Here is a 17,387-nt window from a genome sequence, read left to right on the forward strand (position 1 = left end):
CCCGCCTCCAACCGCCCCCCGACCAGTGCCTCCCCTAGACCCGCCGCAACCGCCCGGCCGAGGCGGCTTCACTCCCGGGCTCCCTCCTGTACCGCTGATACCAGCCCCCAAACCGCCGGCACCGAGCTCCCGCAGGCACAGAGCAGAGCTGCTCCAGCACAGGCCGCCCGGCAGCAGAGCAGCTACAGCAGCTGTAGCAGAGACCCGCACAGCAGTAGCCCCAGGCAGGGGGGTACCCACAGCACCAGCTTCTTGCCCTACTGTTCTTCCAGCACCGCAGCAAAGGAGTTTCTCCTCTTGGCACTGGCCAGCACACCATTCTCTCCACATCCACCCTTTAAGGATTGATCAGCATTGATAAGGTGCCCCCTCAGCCCTCTCTTCCCCAGGCTGAACAGCCCCAGGTCCCACAGCGAGGGAGGTTGAGCAGGAATAACCAGCAGTGAACTGCACCCACCAATGGGCTGTCACACCATTATTTCCACTTTTTATTAGTTTCTAGGTTAGAAAATTAAAAAAGAAGTTATAAATAATAGCACAACACCCCCCTCCCCCCCCCTGCACCCTGGGGCTCGCTGGGGGACCCTCGTGCATCAGCTCAGCTGCTCCTGGTCTGCCCCCACCCCTGTAGGCACCAGCCCAGGGGGGCTTTGCAGTGTTGGGAAGAGGTGAATCCCCTCAGGGTAGGGGGGGCTGCAGGAAGTGGTGTTGCCCCATTTCACAGATGGGAAAACAGAAAGGAGGAAGCCCCAGGGGAGGAAGCCCCGAGTTTCTCCTTGAGCCACACAGCAGGTTGGTCAGACAGCTGGCCAGCCCTGGGAGCCCCCCTAACCCCCCTGCTCCTCCAGCAGCAGCTGAGGGGGGATAGTTTGCCCAGGAGCAACCCTCCTCCACACCCCTGGTCCCCTAGATGGCTCCTCGCTTCCCAGCAGTGCCGCAGGAGCCTGGGCTGCAATGAGACAAAGCCTTTGGCTAGTGGCTGCCCAGAGCAGGTGGAAGAGGAACGAGGGGGAGGGGTGCAAACTTGGCCACAGAGGGATCCCAACTGCAAAGGGAGCCCCAGGGCTGCCCCACAGTCTCTAGTGGCTCTCCCTGCTGTTTCTCACCCTCCTAGTTGTACTTGGCCAAAGCCCCCAGCGGGAGCTGAGCGCAGGGCAGGAGCAGCGGGTGCGCGGCCAGCAAGGGGCTGAAGGGCTCTGCCTCCCGGTAGCAGGAGAGGATCCTCTCCTTGGTGTGCCCACCCTGGTGAGCCGCCAGCTCCTTCTTGTGCCTGAAGACCTTCCCACACTCGGTGCAGGGGTAGACCCGCTCCACCGTGTGCGTGAGGTGGTGGGTCCGCAGGTTGCCCTTGTACTTGAAGCTCTTGCCGCACTCGAGGCAGGCGAAGGGCCGCTCACCGGTGTGGATGCGCTTGTGCTTCATCAGCGTGGTCTTCAGGTTGAAGGTCTTGCCGCAGTCAGGGCAGGCGAAGGGCCGCTCGCCGGTGTGGATGCGCTGGTGGGTGATGAGGGTGCCCTTGCGGTTGAAGCTCTTGCCGCAGTCGGCGCAGCCGAAGGGCTTCTCGCCGGTGTGGATGCGCCGGTGCTTGATGAGCTCGCCGTTGTGGCTGAAGCACTTGCCGCAGTCGGCGCAGGCGAAGGGCCGCTCGCCGGTGTGGATGCGCTGGTGCCGCGTCAGGTCGCCGTTGCGGCTGAAGCTCTTTCCGCACTCAGCGCAGCCGAAGGGCCGGTCGCCGACGTGGATCTTCTGGTGCAGGATGAAGGTCTTCTTGGCGCAGAAGCCCTTGCCGCACTCGGCGCAGATGAAGGGCCGCTCGCCGCGGTGGATCTTCTGGTGGGTGAGGAAGTTGGCCTTGCGGTTGAAGCTCTTGCCGCACTCGGTGCAGGAGAAGGGCTTCTCGCCGGTGTGGATGCGCTGGTGCAGGACGAAGGTCTGCTTGGAGCAGAAGCTCTTGCCGCAGACGCCGCACTCGAAGGGCTTCTCGCCGGTGTGGATGCGCTGGTGCCGCATCAGGTCACCCTTCTGGCTGAAGCTCTTGCCACAGACGGTGCAGGCGAAGGGCTTCTCCCCCGTGTGCACCCGCAGGTGGGTGACCAGGTTCCCCCGGTGCTGGAAGCTCTTCCCACACTCGCTGCAGGCAAAGGGCCGCTCGGAGCTGTGGCTGCGGGGATGCTGTGCCGCCGTGGCACTGGGGGCCGTGGCTGTGGGGGGGTTCTGCCCAGCACCGCTCACTGGCCCCACTGCAGCCGGCTCCTTCTCTGGGCACAGCACCCGGGGCTCGGGGGTGGCCCGTGGCACATCGGGGGTCATTTGGCTGTGCCAGAGCTCAGCCACAGCACCCTGTGCCTGCCGCACCGTCCACTGGCTGATGCGGGGCCGGGGCCCAAAGGAGTCTTCTGCAGCAGCTCCAAGGCCTCTGCCCAGCTCGGCTGGCTCCAGTTTCACCTCCTCTGGCCCCTCCTCAGGACACCACTGGCTGCCTGCCAGGAGAAGGGAGCTGTGCCATTACCCCAGGGAGCCCCCACAGCTGCCTTCAGCCCTCCCGGCAGCCCCACTCCCCCCTCCAGACCTCTCTGGTGTGGGTGTGTGTTCCCGCATGCTGGGCTCTCACCCATCAGAGGATTGTTTGGGTTGCAAAAGCCCTGGAGCCCAAGCCCTCCCCTCACTCTGCCATGGCCACCACTAACCCATGGTCCCCACTAACCCATGGTCCCCAGCACCTCAGCTCCCCCCCCGTCCCAGTGCTCACCTGCACTACTGCAGTGGCCAGGAGCTCCTGGGTCACCCAAACCTCGGGGACATCCCATGTACGGCTCCTGCTCCTCCTCCAGCTCCACTTTAACGATGATCTCCGGCTCAGCATCACCTGCCAAAGGCAGGGGAAGCACAGGGGATGGGGCTCCTGCACCACCTGCAGCCTCAAAACCTTTCACCCTCCCAGGCTGCGTCCCCAACAGCCCCCCCAGTCCCAGCCACACTCACACACCGCAGTGTGATGGGACACGTCCCCATCCCGGGAGCCGCAGCAGCACTCACCCTCCACCTCATCCTCGGGCTCACTCTTAATGACCACCTCGGCTTTGATGCCTGTGGGAAGAAAGGGCAGTCTGTGGGGCTCAGGGATGGGGCAGAGGCTATGGAGCAGGGGGTCAGGATGAGGAGGTGGCTCAGGCATGGGGCAGGGGCTTGGGGATGGGGATGGGGTGGGGGTTGAGGGCATCTCCATGCTCTCCTGTGCTGGTCCCAGCCCTGCTTCATGGCTCTGCAGCCCCAGGAGCTACCTGCAGCTCCCCAGCACCTCCTCATGCCAGGATGCCCAGTTCCAGGCAGAGCAGAGTTTCATGGCCCCAGAACCACCAAGATCCCAAACACCTGAGCTGATTAAACACTTGTTAGGGAAGAAATGGAACACCTGGTTTCCCATCCACTCCCCCTAAAAGGGAATTCCCAGTTATCAGAGGGCATTGGGCAGGCACTGTCACAGCAAAGCTCCCTGGCACAATGGCCTTTCCCATGTCCCCACATGGATGTCACCCAGGATGTCACCTCGAGCAGCCTGCTGGAGTAGGAACTCTATCCTGAGGGTCTGTGGGTCTTGCTGAGCTCCCAGCCCTCCCCCAGCTGCCCGCTCTGCTCACCAGTGCTGGGGACACTGGGGATGGTGGCACCCAGGCCCTGGGGACACCCGATGTAGAACTCGTCCTCTGGCTCTGTTTTCACGATGATCTCAGGCTTCACGCCAGCCCAGCCCTTCCCTGAGGGAGACAAAGCTGCTCTGGGTTCCTGGACAGCATGGGCAGCCTGGCATCACAGTGGTGGCATCACACCAGCAGCCACGAGCTGTGCCAGCCCCGGGTATACGCTCCCTCTGCAGCCCTGCACCGGACACAGGGCCATAAAGCCTTCCCTGGGAGGAGACCAGGAGTTCCAGCCACAGATGCAGCCCAACTGCCCATCCCTCCCCAGTGAGCAGTGAGGACTCTCAACCAACCAAAACCACACCAGAGCCCAGCACCAGGCACTGCATTCCCCGCGGGACGCCGCACCTTGACCCCAGCACTCCTGGGGGTTGGGGCTGCCAAGGCACCACGGTGCCAGAGCAGTTGGGTCCCCATGAGAGCTTTTGGCAGCCTCACCTGTGCCACAGGTATTGGGCATCCCCCGCAGCCTCACATCCTGGGGATCCCCCCTGAATGGCTTCTCCTCCTGCTCCATTGCCGGGCTCCTGGGCTCCCTCCAGAAGACCCTACACCAGAGGATGGGAAAGTCTCTTTCTGACCTCTCCCAGTCCCAGGGAGTGCCTGTGGGCACAAGGATGCTCACCCCTGAGCCCTCCACTCCAGCATGCCTGGGCTGTGCCAATTCCCTCCCTGCATCCCTTCCCCAGACCCCCATATGCCCAGCAGGAGGATGTGACAGAGGCTGCATGACACAGGGCACGGGTGCCAGGTCACCTCAGCATCACCCAAAGCGCTGCCTCCAGCCTTTTTCCAGCCTGGCAGCCATGGACTGGGAGCCTCTGCCCACCTCGGGCTCCCTGACACCACACAGCCCCCGCCCCGGCACCCCCCCGGCTCCCCAAACAGGGGGGCTGGGGGTTCTCGCCGGTGCCCGGTGCTCTCCGCGCCCCTCGGCCGCCCCGGTCCCGGCGGGATGCTCCCGGTGACACCCCCCTTCCCACGGGACGCGGCGTGGAAAAGGCAGCACCGACCCCCGCGGCGCCCCGCGGCCACCGGAGACCGGCGAGCGGGCCGGACCCGGCAGCTCGCCCCTTCACACAGCCCCCGCCGCCACGGGGTGCCCCCGGTGCCCCCCCGTGATCCCCCTGGCCGCTGTTCTCACCGGCCGCGCCCAGACGGGCGCGCATCCCCGCCGATGGCCGCGGGCGCACCGGGGCGGGCGCGGCAGACAAAGGGCCCCCGTCCCGCTGCCTGCCGGGAGATGTAGTCCGGGACCGGGACGCCTCGACCCCCCCTCCACCAGCCTCGGAATGCCTTGGACCGGGATGACACGGTGTCCCCCGGGATGCCTCGACCCCCCTTCCACTGGGAGACCCCGGACTGAGATGCCCCGGTGCCCCCCGAGATGCCCCACATCCCCTGGGGATGCCCCAGACCCCCCCCTTTCCCCCACCGATGTGCCCAGTACCGGGATCTGACTCCTCGTGGGACGCCTCAGACCCTCCCAGGATGCTCCAGACCCCCTCCTTGGGACGGCAGGCGCTTGGAGTGGGACCCAGCTCAGCCCTGGCAAATTCCATGCCCAGGGCAGGAGAACCCTCCTAGGCCTGTGCCAGCTCTGGGGGGCTCCCCCCACCACCATCACCGGTGACAACCACTCATCCAAGCCCACAGCCACGTTCCTGACAGATGGGTTTATTAACGTCAACCACCACAGTGCCCCATGTGCCCACGGTGTCCCACGTGCCCACAGGCTTCCCCAGGGACATGGGCACCAGGACTGGGCGCAACTCAAGGAAGAAACCCCCTGCACCACCCCAAGTGCCCAGTGCCACCACCCTCTGCAGACAACACAGCCTCAAACAGACGTCCCCAGACAGATCCCAGTGGGGGTGACAGGGTCCCCCTGAGCAACCGAAGGCACTGACGCATGGTGAGAACAGCGTTACTGAGGGGGGTGTTGAGGACAACCCCGGCAGCATCCCCATGCCGGTGCTCAGGAGCCCTCACAGTGCCCACACAGCCCTGAGTGATGCCCACCACACCCCGTGGCCCCGCTGGCTCCTTGGCAGTGGGACTGAGCATCCCATTGCCATCCCCCCAGCAGTGCGGGGAGCTCGTTTTCTGAATGCTGGCTCATTCAGGGATGCTCTGCACCCCAAACCACGGGCATGGGTGGGCCCTGTGGGACCCATGGCACAGCGAGGCTGAGCTGCAGAGAGCACATGGTGCTGTGGCTCCTGCCAGCAAGCACTGTGACCGAGAGGAAAATCAACCCAGATTCCAAGGGCTGGAAGAAAAATGGAGCAGTGGCACAGGGAGGCATTTCGAGGTTTAAAGGGGTGCAGGGATGAGGCAGTGGGCACCAGCAAAGCCACATCTTCAGGGGACAGGATGAGTCTCTTCCCACCGTGGCTACTGCCGGCACCCCACCGGGCTCTCCCCAGCACCGGGAGCGCCCCCGTCCCCCTCTCCGTGTGCCCGCAGGTGCAGCAGCAGCTTGCTGTTGGAGCGGAAGCCCAGGCGGCACTGGGAGCAGGCGAAGGTCCTGTAGCGGCGGTGCACCTTCTTGTGTGTGATGAGGTTGGCCTTGTTGCGGAAGGCCTTGTCGCACTGTCCGCAGGCGAAGGGCCGCTCGCCCGTGTGCACGCGCTGGTGCACCAGCAGGTTCCCGCTGTGGCTGAAGCTGCGCCCGCAGTCCGGGCACTTGTGGGAGCGCTCGGGCGCGTGGCTGCGCTGGTGGATGAGGAGACTCTCCTTCCAGCTGAAGCTGAGCCCGCAGCGCCTGCACACGAAGGGTCTCTCCTCGCAGTGAGACACCCGGTGCCGGCTCAGGCTGGCCTCGTCCTCAAAGAGTTCCTGGCAGCTGGGGCACTGGCACGTGTGGCTGGTGTGCTCTTTGCTGTGCTCCTCGTTGTGCTCCCTGCCGTGTGCCTGCAGCTCGTGCTTGTGCCGGAAGCCGTGGCCGCAGAGCGGGCAGGAGTAGCGGCCCTCGCCGCCGTGGCTCGCCCGGTGCCGCAGCAGGTCTCCTTTGAGGCAGAAGGCCCTGCCGCACTCGGTGCAGACGTGCGGGTGCCGGCCGCGGTGCTTCTTGTGCGTCAGGAGGTTGCGGTGGTGGCGGAAGGCTTTGCCGCAGGCCCTGCACTCGTAGGAGGGGCCCACGTGTAAGTGCTCGCCCTGATGCGTGCTCAGCCCGGCCTCGTCCTTGAAGCTCTGCCCGCAGGTGCCACAGATGAGCAGCCCCCCGGCCCCCGCGGTGGGGGTCCCGGCCCAGGCCCCCGGCTCTGCTTCACGCCACAGCGTGGGGTACCCCAACTCCTCGGCCACCCCAGCGCCGGCTGGTGACGTGCACCGGACCCAGCAGCACTGCTCCTCATCCTCAGTGTCGCGTGCAGCTGGAGGGAATAAGGGCACAGTCATGGTGGGGGCACAGTCATGGTGGGGGCACAGTCATGGTGGGGGCATCCTGGCACGGGGGCACCGCCAGCACAGACCCACCACAGCCCCTGAGCCCACAGCACTGGCTGCTCACCCAACCGCAGCCTCCCCTCACCCCAAGGGGACAACAGCAGGACCCCTGAACCCCCCCAGCGAGGACGTGGGACAGGGTCCTGCCTCGTGGGGGTCTGGCGGGGGGCAGCCGCCTCGTGCCACGCTCAGGGCTTCTGGCTCTCAACGGGCAGCCGCTCCCCAGCCCGGCAGCCCCGCGGTCACTCACACGTGCCAGCAGCATCCGGAGCCCTGCCGTCCCCCACGAGCCGCTCCATTTTGTGCATGAACTGGAGCTCGAAGCCTGTTCAGGAGAAAGAAGACACCCCCCTCAGCATCCCCCAGGCCGCCCCATCGCCATCACCGTGTGCCCAGGGGACGCCGGAGCCGCGGGCCGGGGGCTGCCACACGCAGGGTGCCGGGAGCTGCCAGTGCCGAGCCCAGCCGTGGTGGGGAGCAGCGGGGCCGGGGTACCTGGAGCCGTCGTTCCTGACACGCCGGGGCCGGGCCGGGCGTCCGGGCGCGCTCCCAGCCCGGCGGCGCTGCCGGCTGCGTGCCCGGGCTCCCCAGGGCCGCATCCTTACCCAGGCTGGCAACCAGGTCATAGTTGTCCATCATCACCTCCCGGTAGAGCTCCCGCTGCCATGCCGCCAGCTCGACCCACTCCTCGGGGGAGAAGTAAACGGCCACTTCCTGGAAAGTCACCGCGCCCTGGAAAGCGGAGCCGGGGGGCTGAGGGGACACGGGGGTCCCGGCCGCACCGGGGGGCTGCAGCCACGGCCACCAGCCGCGGGGCCGCACGTGCTCCTGGGCGCCCTCGTGCGGCCCCGGCAACGCCCGGGGGGAGCGGGGCGACCCGCGACCCGCAGCCCCGCGGCCCCCGCACCCGGCCCGGCTCAGCACCTGCCGGGGACGGGAACGGGGGCGGGAACGGGGGCGGGAGGAGGACGGTGACATAGCCCCACCAACCCCCGCGCCTGACCGGGATCCTCGGGCGGGCGGGACAGGGGGAGGTGCTGGCAGCTCCCGGGGGTCTCCGGCGCGGGGCGGGGGGTGGCGGCCAAACCCGGGCTGGCGACCGGGCCCAGGGCAAGGACCGACCCCCGGCCGCCCCTACCGACGGCTCGGCGGGCGCCGCGCCCCGCTCAGCCTTACCCGCTGCATGGCGGCCGGGGGCGGGCCCGGAAGGGGGCGGCGGGGGCGGGGCGGGGGGCGGGCCCGGCACTGGCTCCGGGGGTCAGACGCAGCGAGCGGGGCCCCGACGGAGCACCCCGTGCCGCCCGGGGCCGCGCCGGCTTCCTGCGCTGAGCCCTTCCCCAGCTTCTCTGTCCTCCTCTGCAGGAGGCATCTGCGTGGCAAAATAACCCGTTGTGAGCGTGTGGCTGGAAACGCTCATCTGTGCAGCTGTCACGTGCGGGGAGGCGGTGCACAGCCCCGCAGCATCCCGCATCCGCTCAGCGTCCGCTCAGCATCCCCTCAGCATCCCCTCAGCATCCCCTCAGCATCCCCTCAGCATCCCGGGATGTGTTCAGTCCGGACAAGAGGAGGCTGAAGGGAGACATGAGCACTCTCTGCAACTACTCAAAAGGGGGTTCTAAGGAGGTGGGGTTCAGTCTTTTCTCCCAAGAAATGAGTGATAGGACAAGAGGAAAGAGGCTCAAGTTGCCCCAGGGGAGGTTTAGGTTGGCGACAGGGAACAATTTATTCCCCAAGGGCTGTCCAGCCCTGTCCCAGGTTGCCCAGGGCCGTGGGGCAGTCACCATCCCTGGAGGGATCCCAAAGCTGTGGAGCTTTTCCAATCAAAATGATTCTGTGATTCTATGGACACGAGCCAACGCTGGCCAAAGAGACCCCCAGGACACGGCCCAAGAAGAGCTGCCCAGGGGGTGGCAGATGTGCCACAGCCCAGAAACCCAGATCCTCCTGCACAGTCTGCACGCCCCGTGCCAACCCCCACACTGTTCCACGCCGGCATCCCGAAGGTGTCTGGGTTTCTAGCAGCAGGCTGGGCGCCTCACCACGCTCAGGGAACAAAGGCTTTAGGAGCCTGTAGCCCAAAGGACTGAGTCAGGAACAGAGAGACATATGGCGAGTGTTCGCACTTGTGGGATGGCACCGCGAAGGAGCAAACCCTCCTCCTGTCTCCCCATCTGCCCCGCAGCCCTTGGGCAGGGCGAGAACGTGTCTGGAGGAACTGGGGCAGCCGGTGCCGGAGGAGCCTTTCCAGGCCGGCGCTGGGCAGGGGGCTGCCGGTGGCCTCTGTCGGGTGGCTCACAGGCGCTTCCCCTCTCGCCGCTTCCTGTGCCATCGCTGAGCCCGCTGCACGCCGTGGCCCGGGGTAGCTTTTTTGGGATGCCCTAATTGTGCCGCCGTCCTGAAACGTGCCTGGCACACACGTGCCTGGCTCACCCAGACCTGGGTGCTGCTTTGTGGCTCAAAAGATCGTGTAAAGGCCAAAACTCCCTTTGTTCCCCCTTTGCTGATCAGAACAAGCTCATGAGGCCAACAGACACCATCCCAATTATATTTCTGGAACAAGACCAGAGCTGGAAGGGCTGACAGAGCTGAAGACACCGAGGAGTGTCCATCATCCTCTCCACACTCTCAAGGACACACATTTCTGGGTCTACACTTCTTTAGGGATAAAATTAGAGTGATTTTTCCCTGTCAACCGGGCTCTGAGAAAGAGGAGAGGCTGGGCACAACCTGGCACCCGTGGAGTGAGGCTGGACAGCCCTTAGGGGAATAAATTGTTCCCCATCTCCAATCTTGACCTCCCCTGGTGCCCCCTGAGGCCATTTCCTCTCATCCTGTCATTCAGGAGCAGAGAACAACCCCCTCCTGGCCACAGCCTCCTGTCAGGGAGTGTCAGAGAGTGCTGCTGTCTCCCCTCAGGCTCCTCTTCTCCAGGCTGAACACTCCCATTCCCTCAGCCGCTCCCCCAGCCTCACCGTGCAGAAGCTGTGGCCGTGGAACCCTTTAGCCTGTTTTCCAGCTGGTGATGGTGCAGTGGTGATGCCCAGAGTGACCCTGAGCTGCTCCCAGCCTGCAGCAGTGTTTGCCATCGCACCAGCTGCTGGGTTCCAAGCTCTCTCTTGCTGAGGATTTGGAAAACTGTCCTAGTTTTAAAAGAAAAATCCCTGCGTTTCTATAAAAGGAAACCACGGGAGGATGCCTGGGATCAAAGGAGCCTTTGAAACAAACCTTCTGGGCCAGTTGTTTATGTTTGGCAGCGGGTGAAGTTATTTGCCCCACGCAGGGAATAAATGGTGGTGGGAGAGCAGAGGCAGCAGCCGGGCAGGCACGTGGTGCTGGGGAACCCGCTGCTGCCGGAGGGGAGGCAGGAGGAGGGTGGGTGTGAGGGGAAGGGCTGAGGTGGCCCATGAACCTAGTGGTGAGTGGAGCTGCTCGAGCCTGCAGAGGTTCAAGAGTCTGCTGTGGTGGTAGGGTGCCCAGACCCACAGGCCTTCACAGGATCCCAGAATGGTGGGGGGTGGAAAGGGCCCCCCAGAGCTGCTCCAGCCCAACCCCTGCTACAGCAGCTTCCCCTGGCTCAGGGGGCACAGGAACGTGTCCAGTTGGGGTTGGAAACCTCCTGAGAAGGAGCCACCACACCCTCCCTGGGCAGCCTGGGCCAGGCTCCCTCCCCTCAGCACCAAAGCAGTTTCCCCTCCTGTGCCAGGGCCTGTGCTCCAGCCTGTGCCCGTTACCCCTTGTCCTGCCACTGGCCAGCACAGGGCTGTCCTCAGGTCACGCCAAAGGGGAAAAAACTGTTTTGGAAATGTTTTGTTACAAAGAGACTGGATTGTGTGCAGCTTGTGCAAATCAAACCTGAAGATGAGGCACGCCTGGGACGTGTTTCCAGAGCTCTGCTGTGTTTCCTGTGAGGCCCTTTGCTGCCGCAGATCCTGGCTGAAGGCACCTTCCGTGTTTGTGAGGAGCCTTTGCTGTCACCCCTCTCCAGAACTGAGAACAAGGCTGCTGGGGAGAGGCTGAGGGAATAGGGATGTTCAGCCTGAAGAACAGGAGGCTGAGGGGAGACAGGAGCACTCTCTGCAACTCCCTCACAGGAAGCTGTGGCCGGGGAGGAGTCGGTGTCTGCTCCCAGTAACAGGATGAGAGGAAACAGCCTTAAGTTGCCCCCCGGGAGGTTTAGACTGGAGATGTGGAACAATTTCTTTCTCAAAGGCTGTCCAGCCCTGTCCCAGGCTGGCCAGGGCTGTGGGGGAGTCCTCATCCCTGGAGAGATCCCAAATCTGTGCCCTCAGCAGGGTCCCCATGGCCACAGATGCCCCCGAGGCTACCGGGCTGTACCCACCGGGCAGCTCAGCCCCGCTGTCCCCGACCTGTGCCGGCTGCGGGCCGCGATGCAGCCGGAGAGGCGGCCCCGGGACCAGCATCCCCCGGACGGCATCCCCGGGAGGGCATCCCCGGCGCGTCGCGTTGCCATGGGGACAAAAGCCGCTTCCCATCACCCCCCCCCGTATGTGTGTGTGGGGGTGTTGCCATGGCGACGGATACTCGGGGGAGAGCCATGGGGGCGGGGGGGGGCGAGACTAAGGGAGCCGTTGCCATGGAGAACGGGCCGGGAACGCGTTGCCATGGGGATGGGTGTAGGAGGTTCCCGTCGAGGCTCTGTCACGGGGCTGTGCTACCCCTCCCCAGCCCCCCGGGCCGCGGAGGCCTCCAGGGGAGGGCCTTGCCCCGCTGCCCCCCATCCCGTGCTTCAAAAACCGCAGAACCCTCCGGTGCCCCCCTTACCGTGGATCACCTTGTCTCTGTCCTGCGTGGGACTTGGGTCCGCTGCAGCCCCCCCCGGCGCCACAGGAAGGTCTCAGTGTGGATCCTCTCTCAGGGCTCACCGTGACCCAGCCCCAGTGGGAGCTGGGGAGAGCCAGGAGGTGTCCCTGCAGCATCAAGATCCCACATCAGAGCCCAGGAGAGCTGTGACGTGTTCCCGGAGCATTCCTCCTGCTCCCTGGGACCCCCCTGCTGGAGCCCAGCCCTGGACCCTAGGCCCTTCACCGGCCGGTGCTCCTTCGGACCTGCCCGTGCTTGACGGGATGAAGCTGGACCATGTCTCTGAGAGCAGCAGCTCGAGAAGCCGCAGCTGGGCAATGCCGTTGGCACAGGAGGGGGGTGCTGTGAGCCCCGGCCAGCCTCAGGGGTCCGCCCCTCATCTCAGCCATGCCCGATGCCATTAACTCCATCCCCCTTCTGAGCGCTCCCCCCGTGACACCTCAGCTCCCTCGGCAGCTCCGGCGTCCACGGGGACACTGTTCGGTGGCGGTTCTGTCGCCGGAGGGGCCCGGCACACAAGGTGCGGCGGGGCGGTGCCAGGGCTGGTGGCCCGACGGCCCGCGGCGTGGCAGGGAAAAGCCGTCGCGGTGCGATGATCCGGGGCGGCAGTGCTCAGAGCGCAGCCACCTCAGCGCCGCGACGGGCTCTGGGGCCGCCGGCTGCTTCCCGGGGGTGCTGGGTGCCAGCGCCGAGCACGGCACAACCCCCGGGTCTGGGGGGGGGGGGGGGGGTCACCCGCCCGCGGGGCTGCTCTGCGAGGTGTGCTGGGAGGTGCCCCCCGGCCCCTCTGCGTGGCCTCGGTCTCGCGTGGGTCGGGCCCAGCTCTTATCTCGCCTCGTCCCTGGAGTTTGATCGCAGTGGAGGATGCGGGGGGGGAGGGAGGGGACAACGACCGGGCAGCCACGCACCCTGCGTGGGTGTTCATTAACCCGCGGGGAGGGGGCGGCCCCACGCGCGAGGTGGGAGGCGGAGCGGGGTAGCACCCCCACCCCTCCTCACTGGATGGGACAGAGGAGGGACACGGATCGAAAGATCCGGGGTCCATCCCAGCCGCCTCCTCCACACGCGTGGGGCTCCTCCCCGGCCCCCCCGCGCGGGCGCGGCGGCGCGAACGGCGGCGGGAGCGCGCAGGTGCGGGCGGCGGAGCGGGGGGCGCATCCCCGGGGCGGGGGGCGGATGAATCGGTGGAGGGGAGGCGGATCCCCCCGCGGCGGCCGTGACCCCTTGCGGGGGCGGGCAGGGGCCGATCCCGGCCCAGGGGAGCGGAGGGGCCGGGGGCAGAGCGCGGGCAGCGCCGGGCACGCAGCGTCCCGGAGCGCGAGTGGGTGAGTGGGGGGCTCGGGCTGCTCTCTGGGAAGCCAGGACATTGAGAGGAGAGGTCCCGTGGGGTGCTGGGCTCCAGTGGGTGCAGCGTCCCCCATCACCCTCACCTGCCCACGCTGGTGTGTGGGTGCTGTGGGGGGCAGGACCATGCGAGGAGGCTGCAGGCAGGCCAGGGGGAGCAGCCCTGCAGTAGGACGCCCCTGTTGGCACTGGCAGGTTGGGCCTGTGCCCCCACACCGCATCCCACTGGCAAGACATGAGAACACAGGCCCCCTCCCTGCCCCACAGCCCCCAAATCTCAGTCCCCCCTCTCCCTCACCTGTTAACAGCCAGGGGGGCTCACCGGGGCTTGGGCTCGCAGCAGGGACCCCTCAGCCGGGGGCCTGTTCCCATGCTGCACCCCAGCACCCCAGTGGCTCCTTCCCGGGGCTGGGTGCTTGCATCAGGCTGGGGGTCTGTTCTCAATAGGGTTTGTGCTCCCCCAGGATGGGACTGCTGGCACAGTCCAGCATGGCATGGCCTGGCATGGCATGGCACAGTGCACTGCCTGCCTCACTGGCACAGAGTTGCAGGATGCGACAGCATGGCCGTGGTCATCCCCAGTGCCCAGGTGCCAGCCCTGCTGGTAGCCTCTGGCAGGGACCGGCAGCCAGAGCAGGGGGATCAGCCGCTCCCTGTCCCCACAGGCAGCGTGGTCAGTGTTGGCCGCAGGCAAAGCCATCACCGACCACTCTCACTGCCCACAGGTGTCCCAAGGATGTGGCCGCTCTTGCTCACCTGGGCACTGGCCGTGCTAGGCCTCGCAGCTGGCTCCAACCCCGATCCCACCGCGCCGCCTCCGGACGGGGCCTCCATCTTCGCTGACCTGTCCGCGGCAGAGCTGCGCGCCGTGCGCACCTTCCTGATGAGCCGCCCGGAGCTGGGGCTGGCCCCAAGCCGGGGGGCGCCCCTGGCCAAGAACACCCTCTTCCTGGTGGAGCTGCTACCCCCCAAGAAGCGCTCAGCCCTGGGATACCTGGACCAGGGCGGTCCCCGGCCTCAGCGTCAGGCCCGCGCCGTCGTCTTCTTCGGGGGGCAGGCAGAGCCCAACATCACTGAATTTGCCGTGGGGCCGCTGCCCCGGCCCAGCTCCTACCGGGCCCTGCGCTTCAAGGGTGGCCGCGCCGTGCCCTTCACCGCCCGGCCCATGACCCAGCTGGAGTATGAGCTACTGCACCGCATGCTGTTGACAGCCCTGGAGCCGTTGTACCCGCTGCTGCGCCACGCCACCGGCATCTGGTTCCACAACTGCTCCCAGCGCTGCCTCACCTTCTCAGACATTGCGCCGCGGGGCCTGGCGCCCGGCGAGCGCCGGAGCTGGCTGGTGGTGCAGCGCTTCGTGGAGGGCTTCTTCCTGCACCCCGTGGGGCTGGAAGTGCTGGTGGACCACGGGGACCCCGACCCGCGGCGCTGGGCGGTGCGGCGGCTCTGGTACAACGGGCGCTACTTCTCCAGCCCGCGGGAGCTGGCGCGGCGCTTCGAGCAGGGCACGCTGGCGGTGGCGCGGCTGCCCGAGCCCCCGGCGCACGGGCTGTTCTCCAGCTATGAACCCCGCGGGCGCTTCGCCACCGACACCCCCACCGAGGTGCACGGGGCCAAGGTGTGCGAGCCCCAGGGGCGGCGGTACCGGCTGCGGGGCAACCGGCTGGAGTACGGGGGCTGGAGCTTGGCCTTCCGCCTGCGCTCCTCCGCCGGCCTCCAGCTGTTCGACGTGCGCTTCAACGGGGAGCGCCTGGCCTACGAGGTGAGCGTGCAGGAGGCCATCGCCTTCTACGGCGGCCACACGCCCGCCGCCATGCAGACCAAGTACATGGACACCGGCTGGGGCATGGGCTCCGTCAGTTACGAGCTGGCCCGCGGTGTGGACTGCCCCGAAGTGGCCACCTACCTGGACGCCCACCACTTGTACGACTCCGACGGGCCCATGCGCTTCTCCCGCGCCATCTGCGTCTTCGAGCAGCCCACGGGCGTCCCGCTCCGCCGCCACTTCGACAGCGACTTCCAGGGCGGCTTCCACTTCTACGCCGGGCTGGAGGGGCAGGCGCTGGTCCTGCGTACCACCTCCACCGTCTACAACTACGATTACATCTGGGACTTCCTCCTCTACCCCAACGGCGTGATGGAGGCCAAGGTCCACGCCACCGGCTACATCCACGCCACCTTCTACACGCCCCAGGGCCGGCGTTACGGCAGCCGCGTCCACAGCCACGTCCTGGGCAACCTCCACACGCACCTGGTGCACTACAAGGTGGACCTGGATGTCGCAGGTGCAGCCCCCTCTCACAGACCTCCGGCTCTGGGGAGGATGCTGGGAGGGGGGACCAGACCCCAGCAGGAGTTTCGGGGGCTTGGGAGCCTTATCTTCACCTGGGCACTACCCAGACCGTCTGAAGATGACCCACACTCCCCCCAGGGTGGCATCTCCGCGGGGTCCAACCCTGGGCAAGGGGTTGCTGGGCACATTTGCCATCGGGGGGCTGCTGCTGACGGCCTCTCTGCTTGCAGGCATTGGCAACAGCTTTGAGACGATGGATGTGCGCTTCGAGAACATCTCCAACCCCTGGAGCCCTGGTGCCCGCGTGGTGCAGCCCTGGCTGCACCGGGAGCTGCGCCGCAGCGAGCGCCAGGCCGCCTTCCCCTTTGGCACGGCGCTGCCACGCTACCTCCTGTTCTACAACCCGCGCCAGCGCAACCGCTGGGGCCACCCGCGCAGCTACCGCATCCAGCACAGCTCCCACGCCGGGCGCGTGCTGCCACGTGGCTGGCAGGAGGAGAAGGCTGTCTCCTGGGGCAGGTGGGCTGGGGGGATGCCCATGGCATCGGGACGTGGCTCCTGCCGGGCTCTCGCACAGGCGGCTGAGCCCCAAGCGGTACCCAGATGCTGTCAGCATGGCACAGGGATGGCACCTCAATCCCTTGGCTCCCCACCCCTACCCCTGCAGCCCTTCTGTGGGGTGCACTGGGCACGGCCCTGGCTGCTGCCATCCCTGGCTACCAAGTGACCCTGTAGAGAGACCCCTCCCTCATTCCTGCCATGGTATCTCAGAGCAGGTGACAGCACTTTGCATGTAGCCAGTTGTCCCGCTGCTGCAGACAGCCACACTGTGTGGCTGTCCGGTCCCCCTCACTTCCCACCATCCTCCCTGTCCCCCCAGGCAGGGGTGGGAGATGGGCCTCCCCCCACCCTAGCACCCACAGCTGTGGGTCTGCTTGCTGCTGCCGTGCCAGGTCTGCCCCTGTGCTGTCCCTCGCAGGTACCACCTGGCAGTGACACGGCACCACGAGAACGAGCCCAGCAGCAGCAGCATCTACTCCCAGAACAACCCCTGGGAGCCTCTGGTCAGTTTTGAGGGCTTCCTCCGAAACAATGAGAGCATCGAGGACCAGGTGAGGGCCGGGGGACTTGGGGATGGCACCAGGGGCTGGAGTTGGTGGCGAGGGGGGGGGCACCAGCACCATGGCACCTGCCCTGCCAACAGCCACAGTCACCTCCACACAGGACCTGGTGGCCTGGGTGACCGTGGGCTTCCTGCACGTCCCACACGCCGAGGACATCCCCAACACGGCCACCCCTGGCAACGCCGTCGGCTTCTTCCTGCGCCCTTTCAACTTCTTCGACGAGGACCCGTCGGTGGCATCGCGCAGCCCCGTCATCGTGCGGCCTCTGGACCCTCCCACCTTCTCCCGGCTGCAGGTGCAGCGCTGGACCCCCGACAGCCCCGGCCCCTGCGTGGCCCCGGAGCCCTTCACCTACAACGGCACGTACCGCCCGGAGTGACCCACCCCGGCTCCCCCGGGGGCCCCTGTGCCACACCGCGCTCAGTAAAGGCGCTGCCAAGCGCCCGCCTGGCACAGCCAGGGGCACGGGGGCTGGCGCGGGCAGCAGCGTGTCGCAATGTTTGATTACGCCGCCGTTCCAGGTCGGCCCCTCGCTCTGCACCCTGCCCACGGCCTTTGCCCTCCCGCCGCCCCGTGCGCTGGGTGCCGGCACCCCCGGACCGCCCCGTCTCTTCCCCCCGCGGGGTCCCGGCTCTGCCGTCGCAGCGCGGGCGCATA

At 66.7% G+C, this 17,387-nt stretch overlaps 2 protein-coding genes across 2 annotated transcripts; one reads left to right on the forward strand and one right to left on the reverse strand.

The window, feature by feature from the left end:
- Window positions 1–563: 563 nt before the first annotated feature.
- On the reverse strand, window positions 564–8,333 carry LOC133625568 (zinc finger protein 585B-like). The gene is made up of 9 exons (XM_061997431.1): window positions 7,754–8,333; window positions 7,399–7,473; window positions 6,114–7,075; window positions 4,843–5,045; window positions 4,137–4,246; window positions 3,639–3,770; window positions 3,037–3,087; window positions 2,750–2,866; window positions 564–2,480 (listed from the first exon to the last, which is right to left on the reverse strand). The coding sequence occupies exons 1-9, from the start codon at window positions 8,124–8,126 to the stop codon at window positions 1,111–1,113; spliced, it is 3,393 nt and encodes a 1,130-aa protein (XP_061853415.1). The 5' UTR covers window positions 8,127–8,333; the 3' UTR covers window positions 564–1,110.
- Window positions 8,334–13,875: 5,542 nt separating this feature from the next.
- Window positions 13,876–17,109, forward strand: AOC1 (amine oxidase copper containing 1). The gene is made up of 4 exons (XM_061997433.1): window positions 13,876–15,598; window positions 15,837–16,125; window positions 16,586–16,718; window positions 16,831–17,109. The coding sequence occupies exons 1-4, from the start codon at window positions 13,876–13,878 to the stop codon at window positions 17,107–17,109; spliced, it is 2,424 nt and encodes an 807-aa protein (XP_061853417.1).
- The last annotated feature ends 278 nt before the right edge of the window (window positions 17,110–17,387 follow it).

The sequence above is a fragment of the Colius striatus genome, chromosome 5 (genome assembly GCF_028858725.1).
Source record: "Colius striatus isolate bColStr4 chromosome 5, bColStr4.1.hap1, whole genome shotgun sequence".
In the NCBI taxonomy this organism is placed as follows: Eukaryota; Metazoa; Chordata; class Aves; order Coliiformes; family Coliidae; genus Colius; species Colius striatus.

Bases quoted from the DNA above. Each gene is read 5' to 3' on its own strand.
- AOC1 (XM_061997433.1), top strand. From the start codon at position 13,876: ATGGCCGTGGTCATCCCCAGTGCCCAGGTGCCAGCCCTGCTGGTAGCC. The intron at 15,599-15,836 runs GTGCAGCCCCCT...CTCTGCTTGCAG, and splicing joins GGTGGACCTGGATGTCGCAG to GCATTGGCAACAGCTTTGAG. The intron at 16,719-16,830 runs GTGAGGGCCGGG...ACCTCCACACAG, and splicing joins ATGAGAGCATCGAGGACCAG to GACCTGGTGGCCTGGGTGAC.
- LOC133625568 (XM_061997431.1), bottom strand. From the start codon at position 8,126: ATGTCACCGTCCTCCTCCCGCCCCCGTTCCCGCCCCCGTTCCCGTCCC. The intron at 3,771-4,136 runs GTGAGGCTGCCA...AACCCAGAGCAG, and splicing joins GCCCAATACCTGTGGCACAG to CTTTGTCTCCCTCAGGGAAG. The intron at 3,088-3,638 runs GTGAGCAGAGCG...TTCTTCCCACAG, and splicing joins CCCCAGTGTCCCCAGCACTG to GCATCAAAGCCGAGGTGGTC.